General features: G+C 41.6%; 5 protein-coding genes across 18 annotated transcripts; 2 read left to right on the top strand and 3 right to left on the bottom strand.

Annotated features, from left to right (window-relative positions):
- Window positions 1–1,209: 1,209 nt before the first annotated feature.
- On the bottom strand, window positions 1,210–3,931 carry LOC103974279 (L-type lectin-domain containing receptor kinase S.1). Its single transcript, XM_009389065.3, has one exon. It carries the CDS (start codon window positions 3,742–3,744, stop codon window positions 1,624–1,626), a length of 2,121 nt encoding a protein of 706 aa, XP_009387340.3. The 5' UTR covers window positions 3,745–3,931; the 3' UTR covers window positions 1,210–1,623.
- Window positions 3,932–4,529: 598 nt separating this feature from the next.
- LOC135615176 (protein JOKA2-like) lies at window positions 4,530–10,514 on the bottom strand. Of its 14 annotated transcripts, none has more exons than XR_010487880.1 (4): window positions 10,204–10,514; window positions 6,288–8,173; window positions 6,053–6,203; window positions 4,530–4,801 (listed from the first exon to the last, which is right to left on the bottom strand). XR_010487880.1 is itself a non-coding variant. In XM_065113329.1 (2 exons), exons 1-2 carry the CDS (start codon window positions 10,240–10,242, stop codon window positions 7,586–7,588), a joined length of 627 nt encoding a protein of 208 aa, XP_064969401.1. In that variant the 5' UTR covers window positions 10,243–10,514; the 3' UTR covers window positions 4,530–7,585. The 14 variants fall into 14 exon arrangements, 1 of the variants encoding a protein (XP_064969401.1); XR_010487876.1 differs by having other exon boundaries at window positions 4,530–6,745; window positions 6,846–6,921; window positions 7,004–8,173; XR_010487885.1 differs by having other exon boundaries at window positions 4,530–6,745; window positions 6,846–6,921; window positions 7,500–8,173.
- A 2,207-nt stretch (window positions 10,515–12,721) lies between these two features.
- Window positions 12,722–17,868, bottom strand: LOC135613556 (SUPPRESSOR OF GAMMA RESPONSE 1-like). Its single transcript, XM_065110581.1, has 6 exons — window positions 17,720–17,868; window positions 15,285–15,420; window positions 14,095–14,281; window positions 13,525–14,018; window positions 12,995–13,312; window positions 12,722–12,926 (listed from the first exon to the last, which is right to left on the bottom strand). Exons 1-6 carry the CDS (start codon window positions 17,725–17,727, stop codon window positions 12,873–12,875), a joined length of 1,197 nt encoding a protein of 398 aa, XP_064966653.1. The 5' UTR covers window positions 17,728–17,868; the 3' UTR covers window positions 12,722–12,872.
- A 967-nt stretch (window positions 17,869–18,835) lies between these two features.
- LOC135615175 (cytochrome P450 71AP13-like) lies at window positions 18,836–20,864 on the top strand. Its single transcript, XM_065113328.1, has 2 exons — window positions 18,836–19,986; window positions 20,110–20,864. The coding sequence occupies exons 1-2, from the start codon at window positions 19,003–19,005 to the stop codon at window positions 20,719–20,721; spliced, it is 1,596 nt and encodes a 531-aa protein (XP_064969400.1). The 5' UTR covers window positions 18,836–19,002; the 3' UTR covers window positions 20,722–20,864.
- A 2,511-nt stretch (window positions 20,865–23,375) lies between these two features.
- LOC135615174 (glycosyl hydrolase 5 family protein-like) lies at window positions 23,376–25,856 on the top strand. Its single transcript, XM_065113327.1, has 4 exons — window positions 23,376–24,055; window positions 24,307–24,554; window positions 24,643–25,163; window positions 25,239–25,856. The coding sequence occupies exons 1-4, from the start codon at window positions 23,645–23,647 to the stop codon at window positions 25,751–25,753; spliced, it is 1,695 nt and encodes a 564-aa protein (XP_064969399.1). The 5' UTR covers window positions 23,376–23,644; the 3' UTR covers window positions 25,754–25,856.
- Window positions 25,857–26,602: the final 746 nt, after the last annotated feature.

Genomic DNA, 26,602 nt, shown 5'->3' with positions numbered 1-26,602 from the left:
AATTGTCCGATATTAAAAGTATGATTGGGTGATCATAATTCTCAAAGGCCTAAGTTATTTGAAGAGGACCCGATACACGCTTTAATATACACTCTCACGAATAAGTCAATTAGACTTATATTATAGGCATCATCATTTAGTTTTTTCCAGTCCAGAAAACAAACTTGTCTAATGGTTGAATCATTGAATCCACTTGTGTGTTTATCATTCTTTTCGTTCGGAAAGAATTATATATATATATATATATATATATATATATATATATATATATATATATATATATATATATATATTAATCAGATCTAATATATATCACTTGATTCCTTTAAACCTCGTCAAGGTAAGACTTAGTCCTCTCAATGCCTACGTACTACAAGCCAATGCTGATAAGGTAGGACAGGGTTATCGTGAAGTCAACCACCTTATTGGAAGGTGGATCCAACTCTAGGGATGGTGTCAAAGGTCAACCACTCATTTAATAGTATAGTAGATTTTGACTTAGTAGGAAGCCACTCCTTCAATCCTCCTAATCCTTTCACTCGTTCACTTTGACTTGTTGTTCTGCCACTCCTTCAACTGCTACGCTTACTTCTAGTTGTGTCCAACTTTCTTGGTTACTGCAGATTTGGGATGGGAAGAGCTAGATTTGTCTCTGAGACTGTATGTCTGCTGCTGAAGAAGGTGAATACAAAACGTTTAAAGAGGCATTTGAATTGGGTTGTCATCTTTTTTGTTCCTGTAGACATAACAGTGATGTATTCCGAACTCCTGGTTCATGATATCATCATCATCATCATCACCATGGGCTTCCAAGACCATCATCCATTGCAGCGGAATTTTGCTAGCTTCTTCTCCCACAAACTATCTGATGACCCGAGGAAGGGGAAGGATGAAGCTTTTGAGTTCCTTTTTGGCCATGCACAGTGCTCATGTTCATGTTCATGTTCATGTTCATGTTTGACCATCATAATTAATTTGGTCGATGTCACCCCTCTTTTATTTTAGGTGCTGTTTGTCGTTGTTCGTTTTTTTCCTTGGTTAGATCGTTAGGACACGAGAGTTCGATCGTCTAAATGCAGCAGTACTTAAACCCTTTTGCCGTACATACATTCCATTTCTGAGTAGTGACAGGTGATATAATTATCGGGGAGTCGGCATCACAATGTCTTGTCTTGGCCAATGAAGTATTCTTCTTAATCTTTCAAGATAGATCAGCAAGATAACGGATGGAATATTATAATAAGACCGAGCACATAATTATCTAACTTGATACTTTTTTTCTTGATGTGTGGAGGATGATCATTGAAATCTCAGATATTGCAGCAAAGAGAAAGGCTGCGCAACTCCAATTGCAGGGATCCAATTCTGGGTTCAGGGAAGCTGAATGAGGTCGTTCCTTTATGATCCGAGACCATTTTGCTCTAAGTTAGCAGGTGATGGAAGAGTCCCATCCTGAAGGAAGAGTCCCATCAGGATCCATTGGTTCACCAAGGGGCTGATAATGCCTGAAACCAAGCAATGCGGCTTGTGATGCACTCTGTTAATACTCTGGCATTTCAATGGTAATGACAGTGTTTGATGTTTGAGGATTGAGGTCTCAATGTAGAAGAAGCAGCAGCAACTCTACGAGCTTTGCTGGGCATTGCGCTCGGCTACAGGAGTTCCGACAGACTCTGCAGCCAGTAGCAGCTCCACCACCTCCTTCATGCTCGGTCGCTGCTCCGGATCCGGGTGGCAGCACGCCAGCCCCAGCTTCAGCACCAGTTCCATTTCCGCCACCGGGAACTCCATCCTCTTGTCCGCCGCCTCCGCCAGTTGCCCCTCCGCGTATACCTCCTTCACCCAGTCCACCAGCACCCAGTCGTCGTCCTCCACGCGCTCCGCCCTCTCGATGGGCCGCCTCCCGCACGCTACCTCCAGCACCACTACCCCGAAGCTGTACACGTCGCTCGCCGCCGTGGGCGCCGACGCCACCGCCATCTCCGGCGCCAGGTAGCCCAGCGTCCCCACCACCCTGGTGCTGCACGGCGCGGCGCCGCGTTCGTAGAGCTTGGCGAGCCCGAAGTCGCCGAGGCGCCCCCGCATGTCGCCGTCGAGTAGTATGTTGGCGCTCTTCACGTCCCGGTGGAGCACCACCTGCTCCCACCCCTGGTGGAGGTACAGCAGCCCCTCCGCCACGTCCACCAGCACCCGCCGCCGCGCCGGCCAGGCCAGCGCTGGCCGGTGCTCTGCGTCGGAGAAGAGCCACTGGCTGAGGTTGCCGTTGGGCATGTACTCGTACACCAGCATCAGCTCGTTCCCTTTGCGGCACCAGCCCTTCATGTGGACCAGGCTCCGGTGCTGCAGCCGCCCCATGCTTGATATCTCCGCCATGAACTCCCTCAGCCCCTGCTTCGAGTCGTGTGACACGCACTTCACCGCCACCTCCTCCATCTCCGCCTCCCTTGCTGCACTTCCTCCGCCGCTATCGGCTCCGCGGGAGATCGAGGCAGGGAGGACTCCCCTGTAGACCTTGCCGAAGCCACCGAAGCCCAACAACCGCTCCTTACAGAACCCATTGGTAGCACTCCAAAGGTCCTCGTAGTTGAACCTCCTTGGCCAGTACTTCGATTCCCACTCCTCTTCTTCCTCCTCTTTGCGGATTCTCGCCTTTCCCCTCCTCCTACAGTGGTAGTACAGTCCCAAGACGCAAAGGAAGGCGATGGCGAGGCAGGCAGAGGCGACGCCGGCTATAAGTCCTACAGAGGTTGAGGAAGACGATGGCGGCGACGGCGGCAAGAAAACGGGCAAATTGGAGGTGTTGAGCTCCCTGGCCGCAGCGCCGGTGTCGCTGAGGCTCCAGGCCAACACCCGTTGCGCCTCCACCCACTTCACCTTCGACGCCGAGAACCCAGCGTACATCCCAGGCGACACGTAGTTGGCGATCACGGGATCGGTGTAGGATATCAGCGGCCACCGCGGCCGTGGTTCCTGGGCCGGCGCCACGGTGACATTGATCTGGAACAGAGGGCCGTGGAAATCGATCCACGCCCGGATGTTCCGCCCGGATCGCATGTCGAGCGGCACGAACTCGGGCTCCGTCGACGATCCGTTGGCCCGGTAGAACCCGGCGGTGTGGGTGAGGACGGACTCGACGAAGTTGAGGTCGACGCCGACGTGGTTGCCATCCGGGTCGTTGAACTCCGGGTTCCGCCCGGCATCGAACTCGACGACGAGGAGCGGCGCCGGGAACTGGCGGGTGGCGTTGGAGAAGACGCCAAAGTACTGGCCGGAGAGAGCACCGGGCGGGGAGGTGGAGTTAGAGAGGACGAAGGCGAGGCCGAACCCAGGGCTGCTGTCGATCTCAGGGAGGATGGAGAAGACGAAGGAGGTGGAGAATGAGGAGAGGGCTTGGCCGGGGCCTGAGGCCAAGCGGAGGCGGTCGGGGTAGAAGGCCCGGCCGATGGAGTAGTAGTTGGAGTCGTTGGTGAGGCGGAGGACGGAGTCTTCGACGCGGGCGTCGTCGACGAGGGTGAGGTTGGAGACGGCGGAGAAGGAGTTGAAGAGGAAGTTGATGGCGGAGGCGAAGGGGAGGCTGAGGCTGAAGAGGAAGAGGAGGAGGTAGTGGTGGATGGAAGCAGCCATGATCTGTAGATCGCCGCTCGCCTGCAGCTTTATCTGCTGCCGCTTGTTTTTGTTCGTGGAGTGGTCAATAGACGTCTTTTGATGAGTTGCGGGGGTCGGTCTGTGCATAGGGCCCCACATAAGGTGGGGTATGGACTAGTGGTTGCCTTTCTTTCGATGAGCTGTGGGGTGAGCACATACGGTGTCGTAGAATGTTCTTTGGATCACGTTCAGATATTCGAACCTCTACAGCTTGAAGCTTCCTTACAGCTTCTTCCCGTGTGTCACTAGTTTGACTTGGAAAGTTGAGACATGCCTAATAAGCATCAATCTACATGGCTTCATTGGTCATCTTAGATATGATCTGGAACGCGTTAAAAATCAAGTGCAGAGGTGAAAGGGTAGTGGCATTTTATCTCGGGTTCTCTCAGACCCTTTTAAATCAAGTATAATTAAATTGCACGGTTTATGTTCATTGGATAAGCATATTCATAGTCAGTCCAATTAATGATATATTATTAGAACAATTTATACTAAACTCCACAGGTATGGTTATTGGATCGGACATGATAAAAATAACTTAATTTTATTTTCTCCTTATTTATTATGACATTTTTGTATCTGTCCAGCCTATCTAAAAAAATGACAAATATACTTAAATTGATGTCTTAATTGTTCTTATTACTTGTTCATGCAATATTCTTATTGATAGCTACCCCAAAGTCTGCTTTGACTCTATACATCAAACATACCTTACTTAATTTAAACATATACAGTCACTAAATTCTTTTATCACCATCATCTATCATTCATATTGGTCTCCAGTGAGAAAAAATAAAATAAAATTATGAACTTTTCTCAACATATATCCATATCTTCCTTCACCAGCTTCAGAATTAAGTTCACATCCAGGGTAATGCCAAGTATGCAAAAGAAAGATAAAGGATCTGTTTAATGCTCCAAAATATTATTGCAGATAATACATAAGTTGCGGCCAGTGTAGTACTGAAGCAAAAAACAGTAAAAAATCTATCCAGGGAAGAAACAGTATCATCATCACGTGGTTGTACATAATTATTTACAGACTTGTTTGGAAATAAAAAGCTTTGTCTCCAACAAGAAGATCCCATTAAACTTGCTTAACGCTGCCACCGCTTTTTATTAGTGGTTCCTTGTTCCTCGCCCTCTCTGAGAAACCCTGCAACCAATTAACAAGTGTTGATGGAAAGAAGGCAACATTTGGAAGACTTGGAAAGAAAAAGAACTGAACCGAATCACTTTGGATTGATAGTCATCTTACTTTTAGCATCTTACCTTTTAGATTGATAACAAAATAAAAGAAAATTAATAATAAAAGAGAATATTATAAGAATAATCATCTTACAAGAATTGAAGTACATTATATACAAAGAAGAAAGATAATTCTACAGAATCATCATCTTATAAGAAAAAGGAAATAACATCATCACAAAAAAGAAGATTATTTTACAAGAATATTATGAAATACTATCTTCTCAAATGACCCGATATAATGTACTGAATTATCTTAATCTTGGTATGTGATTGAATCTTCGCTTTATTCTCTATTGCTTAAATCAATATTTTTCCAAATCGAGTTTCTCTCACGACATATCTATCTATATTAGCCCCCTTTTTTTAATTTATTACTCACCCAAACCACCTCTCTCTTCATATTAAGCATTGTTTTAGGATTGTCCTACATCATAATTGGTATCAGAATAGGTTCCCAATCATGTCTACTAGAAGTGAACAACCTTATAATGGTCTTATGACTAATAGACAAAGAGACAAACTTTTATGTAGTCTCAAGAAAAGGTACGAGTCTTTTGCACATAAACTACTTAATATCAAAGTTTGCCTAGATACTTCATCTACTACCATAGTTTCATAATATGTTGAGAAGGCTAAAACTACCATAGTTTCATAATATGTTGAGAAGGCTAAAACTTCAACGGTCCTAGATCCAACTCAAAATAATGATAACTCAAATCATACTAAGGCAGATCAAGAGTTGGACCAAGAGAAAAATCACATTCAAAAAATTAATAGTTCTAGAAATTACTCACAACATTTCGAGTACAAGCCCAAAAGAGTATATGAAAGGCCTCATGCACCACCACTTGCACCATCATGACACATGTACACAAGAACTATCAAAATGACCTAGGTCATAGTAGACACAATCTTTAGGAAAGTTAATGATGGCATGTTGGAACCAAAGGTTTTTATTGATTGGTTGTCTAATATGGATGACTTTCTGTTAAGGTGCCGTGGCCAAAGATGATTACCATTCGGACACTGTCGAATTAATGTTAGGATTTGATACAGGAGGAAGCACCATAGATGCAGGCTGTGCGGTTCCCTTAATGGTAAGAGGATGACAACCATCTATTTGGGATTTGATTGACAAATGGCTTAACCAGTTCACCTGAAGTGTTGCTGGAAATGGGTTTAGGAGCAACATTATGAAAGGGTTCAGCATCTATTGTTCCAAGCCAACCTCGACTAGTGTTTTCAGGTGGCAAATTCAAATCAGGATTGAGACCTCCAGTAGCAGAGTTTGGTTGAGAGATAACCATCTGTATGAGTAATGAGGGGCAGTTATATAACAGAACACACAAGATAAAAGTACCACAATGAAATAAATAGTATCAAAAACAGACCTCAATATGAACCCAAACTCGTTGTCCAAGCATTTGACCAAAAGGTGACGCCAATCTCCAATATGAAAAATACCTACCAGGCAAGGCACTGCTGGTGAGGTGAGATCAACTGCAACATCAACTTCCTTGTTCACAGAAATTCCATCAACAGGAATCTGCATGGATTGAGATTCTAACTTCATGGCTCATCTAGTAAGTTGAAAATGGCAGTTCTTTGCAAGGACAGTAGTCCTTGTTAGCAAATTTATCACCACCAGCCCAAACAAGCTTTGTTCTGTAAGGCCATCGAGTAGTACCATTATTTTGCATCCGCCATATCTTAGTAAAACGAGTCGAAGGAGGCATCAAGGTTCCATCTAACACAGTTATATTCTGATAAAGCAACTTTCTAATTTTGGTCTTGATCGCCTCACACCAAAACCATGTAAATGAGGTGAGGAGATCCGATGTCTAGAATGCTGGAATTAAGAATGCAGAAGCAGTTAGCGCATCTTATATTATGAAATTAAATTAAGTAAATATACGATTAGACTATGCTATATTATGAGATAAATGAACCATGTCAATCCTGGTAAAGTCAGCTTCTTTACTCGTCTTAGAGAAACAAACGGTACATAAATCATAGTCTTCCTTCCTGCAAAGCCAAAAACAATATTAAAATATAAGAAGATTCACAGTGAACAGCATTATCAAACAATTAAAATGTATTGCATTACACATTAGAGATCTGAATCATGGACCAATGATTGGGTACATTCCACAGCCATCATATCTAATTCCCCTGTGAAAAGGATGGCCGTTATCATTATATACATCATCCCTCTGGTTAGAATGGCCAACGGAGTGCAAGCCATTTGGAGAAGGAAGATCAGCTGTAGCTGTAGTACCATGCTGCTTGCCTCCCTGGAAACTAAAGTCAGTTAGTGCTCTCGAAGGGGCTGCACCAGTTGGAGGTTGTTTACTGTTGTCACCAGCCACCATGCCAATAAATCCATGCACATTAGTCGGGGAAGGAGAAGGATTAAATGTTTCATTATTTTGTTCTGCAATCTTTTACAACCAAAACTACCACTTTCCTTTTGATGATCAGAGAAGTGAGAACTCATTGGTAATCAAAATGATGTCAGGGTGCCCAGATGCTTGCTCAAATGTTGGAAAATGAGAACTATATTTGTTAAAATCATGAGAGGTACGAGTCTTAACTATACCAACCTGATTTCCATTACCACACTCATGCTCATGCAGGTTCTCTCAAACTGGATCAGAATTGTTGATACTGGAGCAGAGCTACTTGGAACTTATGGTTCCCTGCTGATGTTATGATTCTTTGGCTGACTTGTCAACTGACTAGGTGTTCCTGATGATTCACCAGTTGAGCTGTTGACAGTCTGACTACAACTCGGTATTTCTAACTTGGAAAAGTGGTCTAGAACATCAGCTATTGCTGGTGCAGATGATGCAACCTTTGAAAGGAAATCATGAGAGATGTTGGAAAGTGCGGTACAAAATTGTTCAGGGACAGATCTGAATGCTTCATTAATAACAGAACTAAATTCAAATGGCTGCTTATCTACTTGTGGTAGCACTGCAGTTGCAGAGCTCATGTTCTCATGTTTCAGGTCATGCCCATCACTAGCATTTGATCTCAACAAAACACTGATCCTAAGAGGATTCAAGGGTTGATTAATTGCAGTTTCATGCAACTCATCATCATCATCTAGTGCTACAATGTCACCATCTACATCAATATAGATACGAACAAAATCAGCTTCTGGACTGAGCTTGAAAAGGTTGATAATCTTCTTTCTCAGTCTAGTCATGTTGTGGTCTATCATGTCTCCATAGATGCAGGTACTAAACCATTTGAGTGTTTCACCACACTTTACCTGGAAATTACAAATGAATGAAATGAATACAAAGACAACTTGCAAAAGAAATCTGACAGACAGATGAAAACAAAAAGGTGCATAGTAAGAAACTAAAATAGAACAACAAGGGAAGAATGAAAAAAAGAAAGCAAATGTATCCTAATATGTTTTCTTTATGATATGATAAAAGAGCAGGATTTTTTTATGCCACGAAACAGGCTGATAGACCTCGGCTAAAAATGAGGTCATGCAAGTTCATGCCCATATTAATCTAATTACAAAATATTAGAAAGTCCAAAAGTTTTGCAAGCAGAAAGGGTGGAACTTGCTTCTTTCTCTGAAGAGGAATAATGAGTCAAACCACACACATCTAACTAGCAGTCTTAGTTAGAAAATTTGCTCTTCTAGAATAAGATTTTAGACCTATATCTGTCATCAGAGATATTTCTTCTGCACAGAAAAAGACATTTTAAAATAGCATATTTGCCATGAGTGAGGTTTCAAAATATTCTGGAAAAGAGTCTACTTGTGAAACATTTTTGAATAGGGGATTCTTTGAAGAAAAAGAAACTTATGAGCCACATTTGACCATCAATACAAGATCACTCATATAACAAGAATAAGTAATCACGAGAAACAAATATCTGCACACAACTTCGACAGAAAATGAAAGTTCAAATCAGTGGGTAGTGCATCAATGCATTATTAGTTGAGCAAGGATTTTGTGAAGTACTCAAAACAATCAATGAATTTTTCCTCTGTTGAAATGGACAACAAAAAGTAACACTTCCTGAAACAGCCAATATGAAATCATTTGGTACATTGCAAGTCAACTATAGAAGTCACTTTCACCAGAATTAATCAAATAAACTTTTATAACTAATTTTCACTACAACAACATTAGACCATGGATAGCTGAGGTCATCATAAGGAGACTATGTTATTTCAGGACTCGCAACTGACCGACCACAGCCAATGAGCGATGATTGGTAACTGACTGAACCAGCACAGGACCAACAATTGCTGATAGTTGGCTGATTGACAGATCAATAACCAGCCACCTAAAACCATCTGATCGGTTGCCCAATGGTTTGCAATCAATTGGTTGTCCACACAACTTCAAGGAAACAAATAAATGGCATAATAAGATTGAATATATTTAAGTAATAAGATACAAATATTAAAAAGATGACTTCTTTTTTCATTTCCAGTTATAGGATCAAAAATGCCCTTGACCAAAAGGATCGGGAAAGTAACACGTTTATGAAAATTTCATGTCTGCACAACATAATATGAGGACAATATCACCAGTATGGACTGGTGAGCGACAATCTTAATTAGTAATGTACCCCATCCATGATAATATAACAATTTCATGACTACTGAATATTAAACTATCAGCAAAAAAATACTGACAAAACAGATATAATCTAACTTCAAGTATCCTACCATCATGCAGGATAGGTAATCATGACAATGGCAGTTGCATGAACTTATGGCAACTTATCAGAACGACCTTGGTTTCTGCAGAGGGCTCAAAGACCTTTTTCCTCAAGAAATTAACATGTATGTGGTTGCAAAGTCAAACAGTTAAGCTACAGAGCAAATAATGCTCATAAACAATCAAATGATTGCCGTAAATTAAAAAGGAATTACATCAATTGAATATTTAAAAATTTCTTGATAACTAACGATTAAAAAGATTAGAAACCATAAAGATACCTGAGAAATGAGAGAAGTACAGAGCACTAGCATTCTACAGGAAAAGGTAAAAAACAAGGATGTACTGCTAGTAGGAATTACCTAACATGTTTAACTCCTCTCCAAAAAATAAGACGTGAAAGAGAGGGAACATAGATATAAATACGCACGATCATCACTTAATCTCACCTATGAGACGCTCTTGACAGAAATTTAAACGGCACAGTAACACAAATTTAAACAGACCAAAAGGAAGATATTAAGATCACCTATAACCCACTTCCACAGACAAAGGGAATTAGCAGGAAAAGATGTATAAGCGGGAGGACGGAACCAAGAAATCGGACCTTGATCACGAAATCCCGCTCGTTGGCGCGGGGCCCCATCCGCGGGGAATCGATCAGCAAGAAGTGTGTCAGCGTCTCGGGTGAGCCGCAGCTGCGGGCGAAGCGGGATAGAGGAGGAGCCTTAACCCTAAAATCTCCACAGGAACGACGCGACAGAGAGATAAAGGGGAACGGAGAGGTCGAGGGGGGGGGGGGGGGGGGGGAAGGCGGGCAATAGTGGGAGCTCGTCGCGGAGAGCGGAGCCCGAGCCGCTCGAGAGACGGCACGGACTGTTCGCACCGCATCTCTTCCCTTTTACTCGTTCGCCTCCGTTGGCGTTACAGAATAAACGGCCGGTCACATTTTAACGTGACAGCTAATCTAGTTAATTAAAAACGTTAAATCAATAGATAAAAAGTATTGAGGTTTGTTAAGATTCTACGATCGCAAGAATCAAAACTAACTGGTAAAATTACATATATCGTTTATCTCTTGAAATTTAAATATGCAAAACTCAAAAGTATATAAACAAGTCATTGTTGTAAATCTTTTTCAATTAGCCGTCAGTCAATATTTATTACATACATACGCTCTAAATTAGAATTTTCTATACTGAAATCAGATAATCCAGGAAGTAATCAAATTATTTTTTATATTTCAATTTTTTAATTTTATATATATATATATATATATATATATATATATATATATATATATATATATATATATATATATATCTGGAGAGTTCCAATCCTACATGTCTTCCCTCCTCTGTTCCTTTCTTGCACGAGCGATGTTGTAATCTATTCCTTTCTCACAAGGTGACCCCGCCATTTGCTTCCTTGCCTCTCTATATAACCACACCTTCCTTTCCCCAACTTTTACTCCATCGAGCGAGGCAAAACGTCTTCGGTCTTCATCTTCCATGGAGAGAAGCAGCTCCTTCGGGACGTCATGGGCGGACCAGTGGGACTACAGCGATCACGGCCGGCAGCTTGGGGAGAAAAAGAAGAAGAAGAAGAAGAAGAAGAAGAGCAGCAGCGGCGGCGGCGGCGGGTGGAAGAGCGGCGTGGAGAAGACAAAGGCGGCGGCTTCCGCAGGGCTCAAGAAGGTCAAGGAAGGATCAAGCACCGGGTTCCAGTGGATCAAAGACAAGTACCATGAAAGGACCGGAAGGCACTGACTGAAGCAGACCTCGAAAGATGCACGGTGTGCAGTAGATTGTTGCGTTAGCCACCCATCCTCTGTGGGTTCTGGAAGGGCTTTGTTGTACATTACTCATCATGCTACGACTTTGTTGTGTAGGTTTGGTCCATTATGACATGTACACATGCATATCAACACGTGAATTCATACAACAACTTTGTCGGGTAGGTTTGAACCATTGTGCCATCTACGGACGCATATAAACAACACAAGACACTTTTGACATGCCATTTGACACGGAACTCGTCGGAAGCCCGTGTAAACTACATCGAACGCCTTGGTGACAACCCTAGGCGTTCGCAAAGCATATGAAGCAGCAGAAACCAAAATTAAAAGAGAGATTAACAAACAAAAGAATCCTTGATTACTAACAATCATTTGACGATTTTGATAAAAATGCGAGATTTTATTTAGACATATATTGACCTTCATGCCACAAATTAATATTTTCCGACAAAAAAAATAACAGGTTCGATAAATGAAAAAAGAAAAGACAAAGCAAAGCATTCATCAGCAACAGCTTGTAGGCTACAATAGTTATAGGCCAAGCATACCTCTCTGGCACATCCAGTTATTTAACAGAAAAATGCTCCTGAAATGTTTTATCATGCAACTACAAGAATGTGATAATAATGAACTAGAATTGTCGGACACGAACTATAAAAATGGCATGATCAGTCACAAGTGTCATATGATCAACAAAAAGGGATACAAGTTATGAGTGTATGCATAAAATATATTTAATTTGCAACAACTACAGATCAATAGAAAATTAGGTATGGCAGACAAATCTTTGGATAAGAACACAAATGACATACATTTAAGGAACCAGTGCTCAAGATATTGTAACAAGAACAATTGAAAATCATTGGCACTGGCATTAAATGAGAACTCAAAGAATTAAAAAAAAAAACATTTTACCTCATAATTTACGTTATTTATGAAGAAGTATAAATTTATCAGTGCCGCTCTACTATGATGCTGGATAGATTTTTATACAACTTCATCAGAGACATTCTAATTCTGTCACGACATGCTGCTTTAGGATAGATTTTTATACAACTTCATCAGAGACATTCTAATTCTGTCACCACATGTTGCTTTACTATGATGCTGGATAGATTTTTATACAACTTCATCAGAGACATTCTAATTCTGTCACGACATGCTGCTTTAGGATAGATTTTTATACAACTTCATCAGAGACATTCTAATTCTGTCACAACAATTACAAAATTTCTGATTTTTAGACTTCCCCTACCACACCAAAAATTCTGGAAGAATACCTGTTCTGCATTCAAAAAGCCAACCTTCATCTGATAAAACATAATGATAAACGTCAATTAGAGGTTGGCATTCATGTAAGCTGTTCCTCTGTCTCTCATTCATTATATGCAATTTAGAACAGTAGTCATGAATTCATAGCAACTCAAAACTAAAGTCTTCACAGTGGCCCTCGGAAGAACAGAAATTTGTTATTCCATCTAGAAACGGTCTAGCCAACTCATTATGCTTTCCTGTGAACCAAACTGCAAGTCCTGCATTACAAGAAAGATATAAGAATACCTATTTTTAAGATCATAAAAGCTATAACTTTGAATCTTACAGAAAGCTGAAAGTCTGGTGGCGTGTCAATCAATATGTTGTCAAGATCTGAGAACCCACTAGCCGTGCTGCTGACGGCAGCTACTGTCTGATTCCTGCTGCAGTCAAGGTTTGTGCAGTTCAAATGTATAGACGACTCCTCATAGTGAGGAAATGAATCAAGGACCTCATGGCACAGCAAAGACTCGTGAAAATTGCTTGGAAGCATCTCATCAACAGCTTGAGATTCACCTGCCCACCATATAGGGGTTTCATCTTCACCCTTGGGCTGACTGACAGGTAATGGTGAAAGAGGAACCTCAGAGACAGGATGTTGCTCCTAAGAAACAAGAATGGATTATTAAAATTACTGAGAACTTTTGTAGTGCTTACATGAACATGCCAATAATCAACTAAGGAAATCATCAAAAGTACAAGATGAAAAGGAAAGTCAAGCCTTGCAATGCCATTATGATACATATAATAGCTTATTCTAACATTATTGATATAGAAAAAGATAAACCTATTTTGAGTAAACAACAATATCAATACCTGGCCCTGCAAGATTGTCATGCTATCTCCATTAACCTCATGTAGAGAGTCGTTTTTCAGTCGGGGTGGTTGTGGCGTATTTGTCTTTGGGGTTCTTGGACCAACTCTAACATTTAAGATGTCATTGTCCTCGTTGACAGGATCCATCGCATATGTACCAAGTTGATTCGTTGGTTGTTGGCAGAAAATTTTTGAAACCACTATTTGACCTTCCATTTCATCTTCTTCAGGGCCAAGATGGTATTGATGCATCACCCAATTAGCTCTGTCTGGTTTAGAGCCTCTTTTTGTGCTTTTATAAAGAACCATTATTTTCTTCCAACCTTTTTGAACACCATTCTCTAAGACACATTTAGTTTTACCTGTTTTATGCCACCTTATACGTTCCTCAGACAAAGCACAATGGTTTATCTTTCGGCGTTTGCGCCGGCCTGTACCATACGCATTTGATATCCTGTGAAAGAAATGAATACTGCTTCCATCTTTCTTAACACCTAATGCATAAATCAAATTAGTTGATAAAACTTCAAAATCATACAGTTGAAATAAAATGGCCGGAGCCTTCTTTACCAGGAAGGTTTTCAGGATGAGTATAGCAAATTCCTTCATCCTCTTCCAGCATTGGTATGAACTCATCGATAAGTATGTGCAGCTTTGAATTTTCTAGGCCAATTTTTCCTGCTAGATGTTCCAATAACTCAGCATCAGATGGATCAAACTTAACACCAGCAGGGAGTCCAGGCCAATCCAATGTTACCTGCAATGCAAAAAGTGAGGATATTATGAAATCAAATGTTTAGCAACGTCTACAGCAGGAAAAAATTCTAAAAACCATTAACAAAAGAAGGACAATATCTTTGCTCTCTCTCAAACTTCCTTTATCTTCCTCTTTGTTGACTCACAGCACCATTTGGCTGGTCCTAACACAAACTCACAAACAGCACTTGAGCACTGCAGACTCTCACCAACCACTCTGATCTCACATGCCACAAGGCAATACTATGATCTTACACACTCATGCTCTAGTCATATTTTAGTGCTCCACCTGTAATTCTCTTTTCATGTTGATCCACACACTTTATGTAAGCACCTTGCAAAACTTGACTTTCTCACAGCCGCAGCAACACACAGCACCTCACATACGTATAAAATTATATCTACCCTGCTCCAATTCAATGAAGTAGAACTACTTATTGTTAATGACTTACAACTTTCAAATCCTAATCAAAGAAAGAAAAGAGACTGCTAATCTTTCCTAACAGAAGATCAAAATGTAGTAAAGGAATATTCACTACGAACCAGTTACCAACGAAGTTTCCCTACAATTTGAAGAATAAAACTTAAAGAAAAGGAATTAAACTCGTAGGCGTAGATGATAAATCCTTACATGCCAAGTATTAGAAGGGAAGAAATAATTTGTTAAAGAACAATAAATAAAAAAGGTCATGCCTCTTTTGGGAAAAAAAAATATCTTGGCATCATTAATATACACTTATAAACTACCATCAACTAGAAAAAAGGGAAACCAACAGATTAAAAAAGGTCCAAATACCATAATGCATTATACAAATAGGTGTGTACTGCAACAATTGCATTGAAGTCAAATTCACAGGCAGATAGGTATCTCTTTCCAGAAGAGACAAATATGATCAAAGATCCAAAATCTTAGATGAACATAAAACCTCATGAATCTGCATCACAAGAAATATAACTGTACCAGAAAGAGCAGAAATGATAACCATTGCAGATGAAAAGCTCACATCACTGTTGTCAATAAGGTGCTTGCAATTAGGGCACTCCCGATTTGCTTCTACCCCTATATCTTTGATTTGATTGTCAGAAAAGGTGGCATTCTTTACTTTCCTTGCAATCCCTCTACCAGTGATAAGCCATGTCCTACAAGAATATAATGAAAGATAAAAAAGGCTAGTTATGGTAAATAGATGAAGTTATAAACATGTCTAACATTCAAGGTAAATGTTCAAAAGCTTTCTATTGGTAAAAGCAACCACTCGGCTAAGTTTGTATCTGGTTTAAAATTAAATATGCTCCATAGAGCACCTAAAACATCTCAATACAACAATTACCTGAAAACAACGTTGTTAAGCAGACTTGATAATAAATTAGTGAATGAAAGAGAACCAAAACAGCTGAAGGATTCGATGTTCCAAATTACTAAAACATTTTAATTAACAAGAATCACAGCAATTCAAGCATCGAAAGAATTTGATGTTCCAGATTACTAAAACATTTTAATTAACAAGAATCATAGCACTTTAAGCATCAAAAAGAAGTTATTTCATAGAAAAGTTTCCAGCTTGGAAGATGTTGGTAGAGAAGACATACTACTCATGCTGGTTCTTATCAATTAACATTTATTAGCATCCTCAGAGTACCTCTTACACCATCTTACTGTTTAAACCATTGTATTCAACTGAATACCTGATTTCTGTAACTGGCACAGTTAAAAGTTTACTAGTTATGCAGATAGGACAAAACAATTGGTATTGGTCAAGAGAGAAAAATCCATGCAACCTGCCCCAAGTAGCTGGAATCTTCTGTTTTTTTGTCATTACTGTAGGTGTAATGAAACAAAGATGATACTTGAAATTGATTTCCGCAGCTGGATAATCAAATATATAATCTAAGTCACAACATCCAACACTCTCACAGGATTAGAAATTCTTTCATTATGAACCTTTAAATCTGATCTCTAGTTACTCACTAGTAACTCTCTAGGGATCAGACTACCAATAGTAATAAGAATAAGTATAGCAAAACTTGACAAACAATTTCTTTAGAAAGAGTTCTATTTCACAGGTCTAAGAAAAAGAAGAGAAACTACATTTACATGCCACAACACGTACAAAATCCTGTAATTGAAATATGGTTTATTTTTAATCATATTTTACAAACTTCCTTTGTAGGAAATCATGTGATTCAGGACAAGTTTGCTTTTGGACTAGTTTAGTTTATCGTAGTCCAATCCGAGCTCGTCATTATTTTACATCTTTCAAGTACTCCCAATGATAAAATTTACAGTTGTCTTGTGGCGATTGGTCATCTCTTAGATATAGATTGACATTGAAAATTTATTAAGCATTTAGGAATAGATTTTGGGATGTTCAAGAGGGCCATTTACAGATGATTTAGATGGATTCCAAATTTGTTTAAGGAGAGAGACTTGTCTCAAGGTTGATTCAGTTGAGATTTGGGTCCAAAGTCACACAAAACTAAAGCCACACAACTTGCTGTAATTGGTTTTCATTTGATGAATCAAATCAAACTTTAGTTTACCTATTGTCTTGATATGTCTTGCTACAATTAAGTGATTTCACATTCTAAACCAATTTTCGAGATACCATTGCTGCCAGCCATCTCCAACTCAGTTTTTTTTTTTTTTAAGATATTTATTTCTTCAGGTTTCTATAACAACCAATCCCCCGCTATCAAAAAGCAGAAGGGGAATACAGTCTCCAACTCTTTGTTCAACTCTTTTTCTTTCAAAGGTTTAATTTTTCTTCTTTTCAAACCCCATATTTTGTGCTAGTAGATAGATTCAGTGCCAGATCTTAAGCATTCTCATGACTCATCTATCCACGAATCCCACCTATCATCATCCCATATTAATTTATGTATGTGAACCAGATTATAATCTGCCTAATGTGAAAATGCCACATTCTCCACAACACAGAGCTCAATTTGGAAATCATTGTAATCAATTACTATCGGCTGTCCCAGATCCCAAATTCGGGTCCTAATCTCAAAAAAGGGAAACTAAAGCAAACCCACAACACGCTTAAGTGCTATTTCAATAATGCTTTCAGTTCCATTAATTACTAAAGAAGAAAAAAAAAAAGGACCAAGAACATGAAACACGTGCGATCAATGAGCCACTCCTTCGAAGAATCGATCAGAAATCCAATGAAAGCCCCTGTCTCCTCAACAGCAAATCGACGCCCAATAGGACAAAACGCACAAAATCAAGAACAACAGGTTCTCTTTTCCCTCTCGACCCTTTCGAAATCAAGATTGATGAGGTTTGAAAAGCCTATCATCAATGCGGTCTAGTGACCCGCAAATTATTATCGAAAAACAAGAATCAAGCCAAATGATTGATTCTCTTTCAATCGAACGCAAAAACAATCTTATGCTGAAAGATAATGAGTGTGCCTGCCACCAGCATCAAACGTACCTCGCCATACGCTCCTCCCAACTGGGTAGCGTAGCTCTCAGGAGTCAGCACCGAGGCCAGCCGCAGCTGAGCCAGACACTACACTGGCTATAAATAGAGGGGGCGGGGGAAGAGGAAGTGAGGAGGAGCTGGTCTCCACAACACCAGGTAGCGTTGGGCGGGAAAAGAACCCCCAACATGCTGGTTCGGACACCGCGGCAGAGTGCTTCGGGTGTCAACAGGACGGCAGTTCATTTAACTGTTTCCTGTTACCCACGAATGTAGACTCACTGGGACCCATGAGTCATGTCGTGGGCTACGCAAACAGGGCAGGTAGGGTGAGTCTGCTGCGTGCGTAAGCAGGCTAGGTGCTGGTGGTGCCGAAGCACTTGGCTTTGTTTGTCTCGATATATGGGGAGCGTCTAGCCAAAGCCCGGTCGCTTGTTTTCTTGCTTCCCAAGCTAAGTCGGGATATACTTATCATTAATATATTTTTTATTTTTTTAAAACATTTTCTTTTTTGTTTTCTAATACTAAGAATTAAATGGGCCATGAATTGGGCTGAGTCCGAGAACGTTGGTTGGCAGGTTCGACATGGCCAGAGATGATTGTGTTGCATTGGCATTCGTAAAGAGAGTTGATGGAAACCATAAATGTGCTATTAAATGGAACAGATTTGTGGTGAGAAATCCAATTGGTGCAGGACGCAGTCCGTAATCGTTTCTTGCAAGCTTTGCAATTGAACTGTCGTTGTCGTTGCAGGGAAGCTCTTGTGCACAACTTTCATGTGTCATTTGAGCCCCTTGTAACTCCTGAGCATGTAATATGATACCTTCTTCGTGCAGAACTATTCACCTACGCCGATGTCTAAGTATTCCCTCATAAGCCATGCAAGGAAGCAGGGTAAGCCTTGGGATTAATGCTGGGTTGGTGACCACCTCTTCTCGAATCCTTGGTTACTATACTAACTTACCTATCGAATAAGATGCATGCTCTAATTTTACAGGAGACTACCGAATAACTTCACTTTCAGCTTACGATAGAGATTTGAATTGGCTTCAAATTTGTTTACGTGTGAGATAATCATAATTGTTATAATACTTTTAGTAGAATAGTGACGGAAATTTGAATCCTGTGTGGATTGAAATCGGTTGGAGTTCACCTACAAAGAATAGGCAACCTTGAGAATATCTGACTCCTTTTCCTGGCAGGTTACCGTTTCATCGTGTAACGTGGTCACCATTTTCCACAAAGCAACAGTGGCTGTATCCCGTCGGACGAGGGCAATAATTGAGCTTTATCAAATGGTGAGGGCAGGTGGTCGGGATGAGTTTGATCAAATGAAATCCTTGCTGTCAGAGCCGATCATGGTGCAGCTCCTGCTCGTAGCATCTCTAACGCTGCTAATCTTCCTCTTGCTTATAGCTCGGTTGCCAAGGAAGAGGGGGAGAAGCCCCAGGCTTCCGCCTGGCCCTCCTCCGCTCCCGCTCATCGGCAACCTTCACCAGCTCGGCCGCCTGCCTCACCTCTCCCTCCACCGCCTGGCGCTCAGGTACGGTCCCATTTTCTACCTCACTCTCGGCGAGATCCCCACCGTGATCGTCTCCTCCGCCCGCGTCGCCAAGGAGGCCCTGCGCACCCACGACCTCGCCCTCGCCAGCCGCCCCCCTCTGTACGCCGCCAAGAAGCTCTTCTACGGCTGCACCGACGTCGCCTTCGCCCCCTACGGCGCGTACTGGCGGCACGTCCGCAAGATATGCATCGTGGAGCTGCTCAGCGCCCGGCGGGTCGAGTCATACGCCCCCGCCAGGGCCGCGGAAGTCGCCTGCATGCTCGGCAGGATCGCCGCCGCCGCCGGCGGAGTGGTGAATCTGAGTAAGGTATTGGGCATGTACGCCAACGGGGTTCTCTGCCGCGCGGCGTTTGGGAAGGAGTTCGTGGAGGGCGGAGAGTACGAGAAGCGCGGGTTTCAGAGCATGCTGCACGAGTACCAGGTGCTGCTTGGGGGTTTCAGTGTCGGGGACTTCATGCCCTCTCTAGACTGGCTGAATGCGGTGACAGGGTTGAAGAAGAGATTAGAGGGGACGTTTCGCCGTTTCGATGAATTCTTTGATCAGATAATAGAAGATCACATCACGGAGAGGAGGAGGAGGAGGAAGAAGAAGAAGGGAGGCGAGGAGGAGGAGGAGGAGGAGGTGATGGATCTGGTGGACGTGTTGCTTGATGTGCAGGAGAATGAGTCCTCGGAAATGCCTCTCACTATGGATAACGTGAAGGCTGTCATCTTGGTAAGCTCTTCAGTCTCATGCACCATATATATCTATGTCACCAAATGTTAATTAATTGGTCGTATAATAATGCTTTGCAAATTGTGCTTTCTTGATCGTTGACAAATCTTCAATCCTGTGCAGGACATGTTTGCAGCTGGCACTGATACCACCTTCATCACACTGGACTGGGCAATGACGGAGCTTCTTATGAATCCCACAGCGATGAAGAGGGCACAAGACGAGGTCCGAAGCATCGTCGGCGATCGCGAAACGGTGTCGGAGAGCGATCTCCCTCACATGCGCTACCTGAAAGCCGTGATCAAAGAGACTTTCAGGTTGCACCCTCCTGCTCCGGTGCTGGTCCCAAGAGAGTCCATGAACTCGGTGACGATCGACGGCTACGACATCCCAGCGAGAACGAGGATCTTCGTCAACGCATGGGCAATCGGAAGAGACCCGGAGTCGTGGCGGAACCCTAACGCGTTCATGCCCGAAAGATTCCTCAACAGCTCCATCGACTTCAAAGGGCAGGATTTCGAGCTGATACCCTTCGGCGCCGGGCGACGAGGTTGTCCGGCCATCACGTTCGGCACCGCCAGTGTGGAGATCGCACTGGCTCAACTCCTCCATAGCTTCGATTGGGAGCTCCCCACTGGAGTTACGACGGAAGACATGGACATGACTGAGGTCTTCGGGATAACGATGCATCGTATCGAAGAACTGGTGGCTGTTGCAAAACCTCGTCTACTCTGAGTGATGTATGTTAGATAGTGATGGACATTGAGATATTTATGTTGGGGCGAGTTGGTTGTGATATTAAAAACGTCGAAAAATATATGTAGGTAAAGGTTTAGAAAAGAAAACTAAAACAGATAAAAATTATCATAGCTTTTAAATCCTGCATAACAAATGATGATTAGCAGTTTATTATGACATAAGTATTTTTTTCATTATAGATATGATTGTATATATATAGATATCTACTGTATTACTAAGTAAAATTATTCTCTTCTCTAAATTCTAAAAATGTCCTTTTAAATTCTTAGAATAAAACAAACTAAGCAAAGTTACATTGGCATGTAGCAATTTGTTTTTGGTGGGGATATTTTGGTGATCTAATAAAAATACGATTGAAAATTACTATATATGTAGTTTACATACTTTCTGTAATATGGTTTGTGAAATATGAATGCTTTCTATATACATCTCTCTCTTACTCTGTAATATACTATTTCAATTAATTTTTAAAAATATCTTTCATTTGTATAAATTCAATTATTTTCCCTAAAAGTTTAAATCAGAATAAATTAAAAGCAATTGAATTTCTTGATATCTCGGTAAATCGGAATTGAATGTATATCAACCCCTCAATCTCAGGCAATCATACAAAAGAACTAAGGTCCCTTGATTCGAGTGATTTCAAATATATTGCGAACCAACAAACTATAATTAATTCAGGACTTGCAAAATTACTATAGTTGCTTGTATGTATATGCAGAGATGTAAATCATTTTGGGACATATAATTCATTCTATCTCATTTCCTCACCCATATCAACTCCCAAAAGAAGGTCAAGGACTCGCAGTCCAATTTAGACAATGATGTGATTGATGGTTACTCGAGATATTTCATTCAATGTGTTGTGTTCTCCCAAGGACGTTTAGGAGTGAGTGATGGGAATTTTGAGTTGATTTTGGACTCTCTCCCTTGAGAAAAAATGGTTGATGTCGACTAAGGATTCTTCATTCTATGTCTTCTTCTGGTTTGTCAGGATGAACGGGAATGGCTGATGAGACTCTAACTCCTTTGAGAAGAAACTATTGATGGCTACTATGGATTTATCATCTAATTTCTTGTGAGTGCATTTTAGACTTACTCCCATAGGAAGTGATGGTTGATGGCCACTAAAGATTTTTTTTTGTTGATCCAATGTCTTGGCATGGTAACATTTCATCCCCAACATAAAAACACAAGATGTTAACTTAATACGATAAGAAGTCATTGTACTTCTATCTGCTTCTTATTTCTCATCACCAAAATCTTTATATTTTATTTGCTTACATCATGAATGTTAGAATAATTAAAATCTTTTTTTACTTTTCTTTCAGGTAAATATGCAAAATCATAATAATTATTATAATTTTTTTTAATTTTTTTTATGATGCCTTAATGCTTGCTAGCATATGTAATGTTTGTGTCATGAGATAATTAGCTCATCAACTTGATAGGCTTAAATCACTTATCAAAATATTTTTAATTTAATTTAATATAATATATCTATTTTAGTCTAATAAATTAAGTCAATTGCTGTCACATCTGATGTAAAATTAAAGTGGGTGTTAAATTTTAATTGACTTCCTCGATTGTTCTCTTGATTCTTGACATGGCATTTTTAGTCTCTTCCCTTGCAACTTTGCACTGGGCTTTCAGGTTGTCCACTTATCTCTCGACACTTGGGTTTCTGGTGTTTTACTGGGCTTTGGATCTCCATATTGCTATCATGATTGCATTCATGTCTTCAACATCCACCCGATATCATAATTGGCTGGGCTGCTAACAAATGGTTCTTCTGTTTGTTTTCATTCGGCAATCATGACAGCTAAATTGGAAACCCTTGAGAACTTTTAACTCAGAATTGAAGGCCTATCTCAATCTCATAATTCTAAGCTTCACACCAGATTGCAATGAGACGATTAAAAGCAGAAAAAGCAGCAGCAGCAGAAGAAGATGATGAAACCACAACTCCATGTTTCTGGTAAAGGCCAAGAAAGAAGAATGGAAGGGATAAGTAAGCCAATTACTCCACGGAAGGTGCATTAATTACAGAGTTGGTGTTTGCTTACAGAGTTGCAATGCCTTCCGATGTTGACTTCAGATACCAACTTCTTGTGGCATTTCTTTCATTTAGGGTTGCTCCTACTGTTAACCTTTCAATATTCCAACCGATCACTTCACTTCCACGCAACACACTGCTCGCATCATATATAAAATTGTGAAGGTAGACCGACATGGTTTTGTAGTTGAATCCCACGGCTTCAATCTTTAAACAGATCAGTGACATTATGCCTAAACTTGCTCTACGTACGATGACATGCACAGTGCATACATAAATCAGTGTCAAGTGTTGACTCTAAGGATGAGTTTATGACGAAGATGTTTATTTTGGTTGACATCATTTGGAGGGACTCCTTGTTAATTTTTGAGATCATTATAATCTTTTTTGTGTTGCAAATGGGTAATTAGAGGGAGAGAAGACCACGTTGAGCTGGAATACTATCGGCTGTTCTCCTAATAAGATCACATGAGCAGAGATTATACTAAAGAACAGTCACATCAATATGTTTCAAGGCTGATGCACATACAAGATGGACTTATCTCCATTTCCCTGAAGGGAAAGTGTTGGATTGGCGGCAAGGCAAGAAAAAATCCAATGCTTGAAGTGCAGTTCAACACTTCCAAATCTTACAACTGCAGGGAAGGAATAGTTCACCAAGATGATGAGCATGACATGAAGCTACGATCCCATACGCATCTTCCACAAGTGGACAGCTTAAATGACTTGGAAGCCTCAAGTTTCTCGACCTCCTCACTTGTTTTACTTGTTTAAAGCAGCTGCAGCAGTCCACACGCTATATAATCTCACCACAGCAACAAGTTCGAACAGCAAACCGCAAGCATGAGGCTCGGCTTCCTCCTTCCTTGCATCACCGTGCTGCTTGTTACTGGTAACGTGTGCAAGCTGGCACATAATTCATCAGCGTTGCCCCTCTCGACGAGCTCCCGGTGGATCGTCGATGAGTCCGGCCTGCGAGTTAAGCTAGCTTGCGTCAACTGGGTGTCCCACCTGGAGCCCGTGGTGGTGGAGGGCATGGGGAAGCAGCCACTGGACACCATATCCAAGAAGATCGCCGCCATGGGCTTCAACTGCGTTAGGCTCACTTGGCCTCTCTTCTTGGTCACCAACGACTCCCTAGCCGGCCTCACCGTCCGGCAGTCTTTCCAGGCTCTCGGCCTAATGGAGTCCATCGCCGCCATCCAAGTCAACAACCCAGATCTTCTCAACCTCACGCTCATCCAGGCATTCAAGGTTAGGCCATCCAATCACAAAAAACGTATCTGCTGTCGACTTTTTCGTCTCTAAGCGATCCAAGTCGACTTCATATTCATTAATTTACGAGAACAGTGATCTTATCCAGTCACGACGATGACAATAATGGATAAGCTCCAGGGAGAAGTTCACGACAAGTTGAAGCCACGTGCAGCACATCGATTATTGCGTCTGCCCTTATCATAAACCCATTAATTAGTGCCAATCTAACTTTGAATCCTGACGAGCAGGCCGTGGTGTCCAATCTTGCTGATAACAACGTCATGGTGATCTTAGATAACCACATCAGCAAACCCGGATGGTGCTGCAGTAACTTCGACGGCAATGGCTTCTTCGGCGACAAGTACTTCGACGCCGAAGAGTGGATCAAGGGGCTCACAAAGATGGCCACAATGTTCAACGGCTCGCCCAACGTAGTCGGCATGAGCCTGAGGAACGAGCTCAGAGGTCCGAAGCAAGGCGTTACTGAATGGTACAGGTATACAAATGTACCGAAAGGTCATCATGTATCGAGATGTACTACGACGGCTACAATGCTACATGTTCCCCGTTGTGCTGTGCTTTAGGTACATGCAAAGGGGTGCGGAAGCAGTGCACTCGGCGAACCCCAACGTTCTCGTCATACTGTCGGGCCTCAGCTTCGACAACGACCTGGGCTACCTCTCCAAGAAGCCCGTCGAGCTAACGTTCCAAGGGAAGCTCGTCTTCGAGCTGCACTGGTACGCCTTCTCCGACGGCCAGGCTTGGGCGAATGGAAACCCTAACCAAGTGTGTGGGCGAGTAGCGGGGAACGTGATGAGGAGGGCAGGGTTCTTGCTGGAGCAGAGGTGGCCACTGTTCTTGAGCGAGTTTGGACTGGACCAGAGAGGCACAAATGTCAACGACAACAGGTACCTGGGATGCATGATGGGGGTTGCAGCTGAACTGGATTTGGACTGGGCATTGTGGACCTTGCAGGGGAGCTACTACATCAGGCAGGGTGTTCTTGCCATGGATGAGACCTATGGGTTGCTGACCTGGGACTGGTCCAAGCCCAGGAACTCCGGCTTGTTGCAGAGGATTCAAGCCATCCAATCTCCCTTTCAAGGTATGAGTAACTTCCTTGCTTTATGATACATTCATGTAAGACTTGCTTTAAGAGTTGTAAGATTCCTCGATGCAGGTCCAGGTCTTTCTGATCTTTCACCGTACAGCATAATCTTCCATCCATCAACTGGGCTGTGTGTTCTAAGGACATCTTTGCTTGGACCAATTGAGTTAGGCCCCTGTGATGAATCAGATGTTTGGAGCTACACAGAGCAGCAGACTCTGACATTAAAGGATAAGCTCCTTTGTCTGAAAGCTGATGGCACAGGGAAGCCAGCCAGGCTTGGAATCATCTGCAGCGACACCCAGTCAAAATGGGAGTTCATATCAGACTCCAAGATGCATCTGTCAACCAAGATGTCCAGTGATGGCTGCAGCCTATGCTTGGATGTTGACCCCGATGGCATCAGCATCATCACGAATCCATGCAGGTGCTTGACGAATGATCAAACATGCAATCCAGAGAGCCAGTGGTTCAAGATGATAAGCAGCACGAGGAAGACTGCGAGCAAGAACTCCATTCTGCGGTTGCCTTCGCGACCTGAAATTTGGAGGTTCGTGAGGAATCGAGTCCTTGAATCCTCCATGTGATGATTCCTTTGACTTGTGGCTGCAAGTTTCTCATGTACGGGAGCTCTGTTCCGACCAAATGTCCAAAAATAATCTGAAATAAGATTTTTTTTGTGCTTCTCTATATGCTATCCAGAATGAACACCTACCATCCCGACATCAACCTCGACAATGATGATATCAAACATTGAGTCGCTTTTGTCTGTCTCTGCGTTTGTTTATGCGTTCCTTCTCATGAATCTGTCGGTCGACGTTGAGGCAGAGTCCTCCCAAGTTTGAAAGAACTGGCATGATTCTTTTAGCAACATTGTTTTAAGAAACACTTTATATTTTTAGTTGGAAAGAAAACTACCATTGTTTGTCTGATCATTATGAGGGCCTAATCTGATTAAGAAACCAAAAACATGTTTTTATAAACAGCGACCCGCACTGGATTCCCGTCAAAAGAATCAGCGAGTTTCCTTTAAACAGCATCTTTTTTAATATTTCCAACAAAATGGATGATGATGATAATAGAATCAAGTTATTTCCACCGAAAGGGTTTAGCAGCTTTTTTTTGTTATTTCCAACAAAATGGACGATGACTTAATTTGATGGGAGTTTGACTTGTTGATTTTTTTGTTATTTCAATATGCCACTTTAGGAAAGTGGAACATTACTTACCAACGTTCAGGTCTCAAAAGGATTTGACACGATTGATGATTTTATTTAATTTATTTTTTTAAACGATAAATTTTTCTCTCAACTTTCAAGAAAGAAACTCTCCTAGAATTTACTAAAATCTTATCGATGTATCTTATCGATGTCGATAAATTTTAGTTGCATATTCAATAGACTAGTTACTAATATAACTATTGAAATTGTATTAAC

Source organism: Musa acuminata, chromosome BXJ2-6, assembly GCF_036884655.1.
Source record: "Musa acuminata AAA Group cultivar baxijiao chromosome BXJ2-6, Cavendish_Baxijiao_AAA, whole genome shotgun sequence".
Lineage (NCBI taxonomy): Eukaryota > Viridiplantae > Streptophyta > Magnoliopsida > Zingiberales > Musaceae > Musa > Musa acuminata.
Note: the sequence above shows the minus strand (reverse complement) of the source record. Positions and strands in the feature narration are given on the sequence as shown.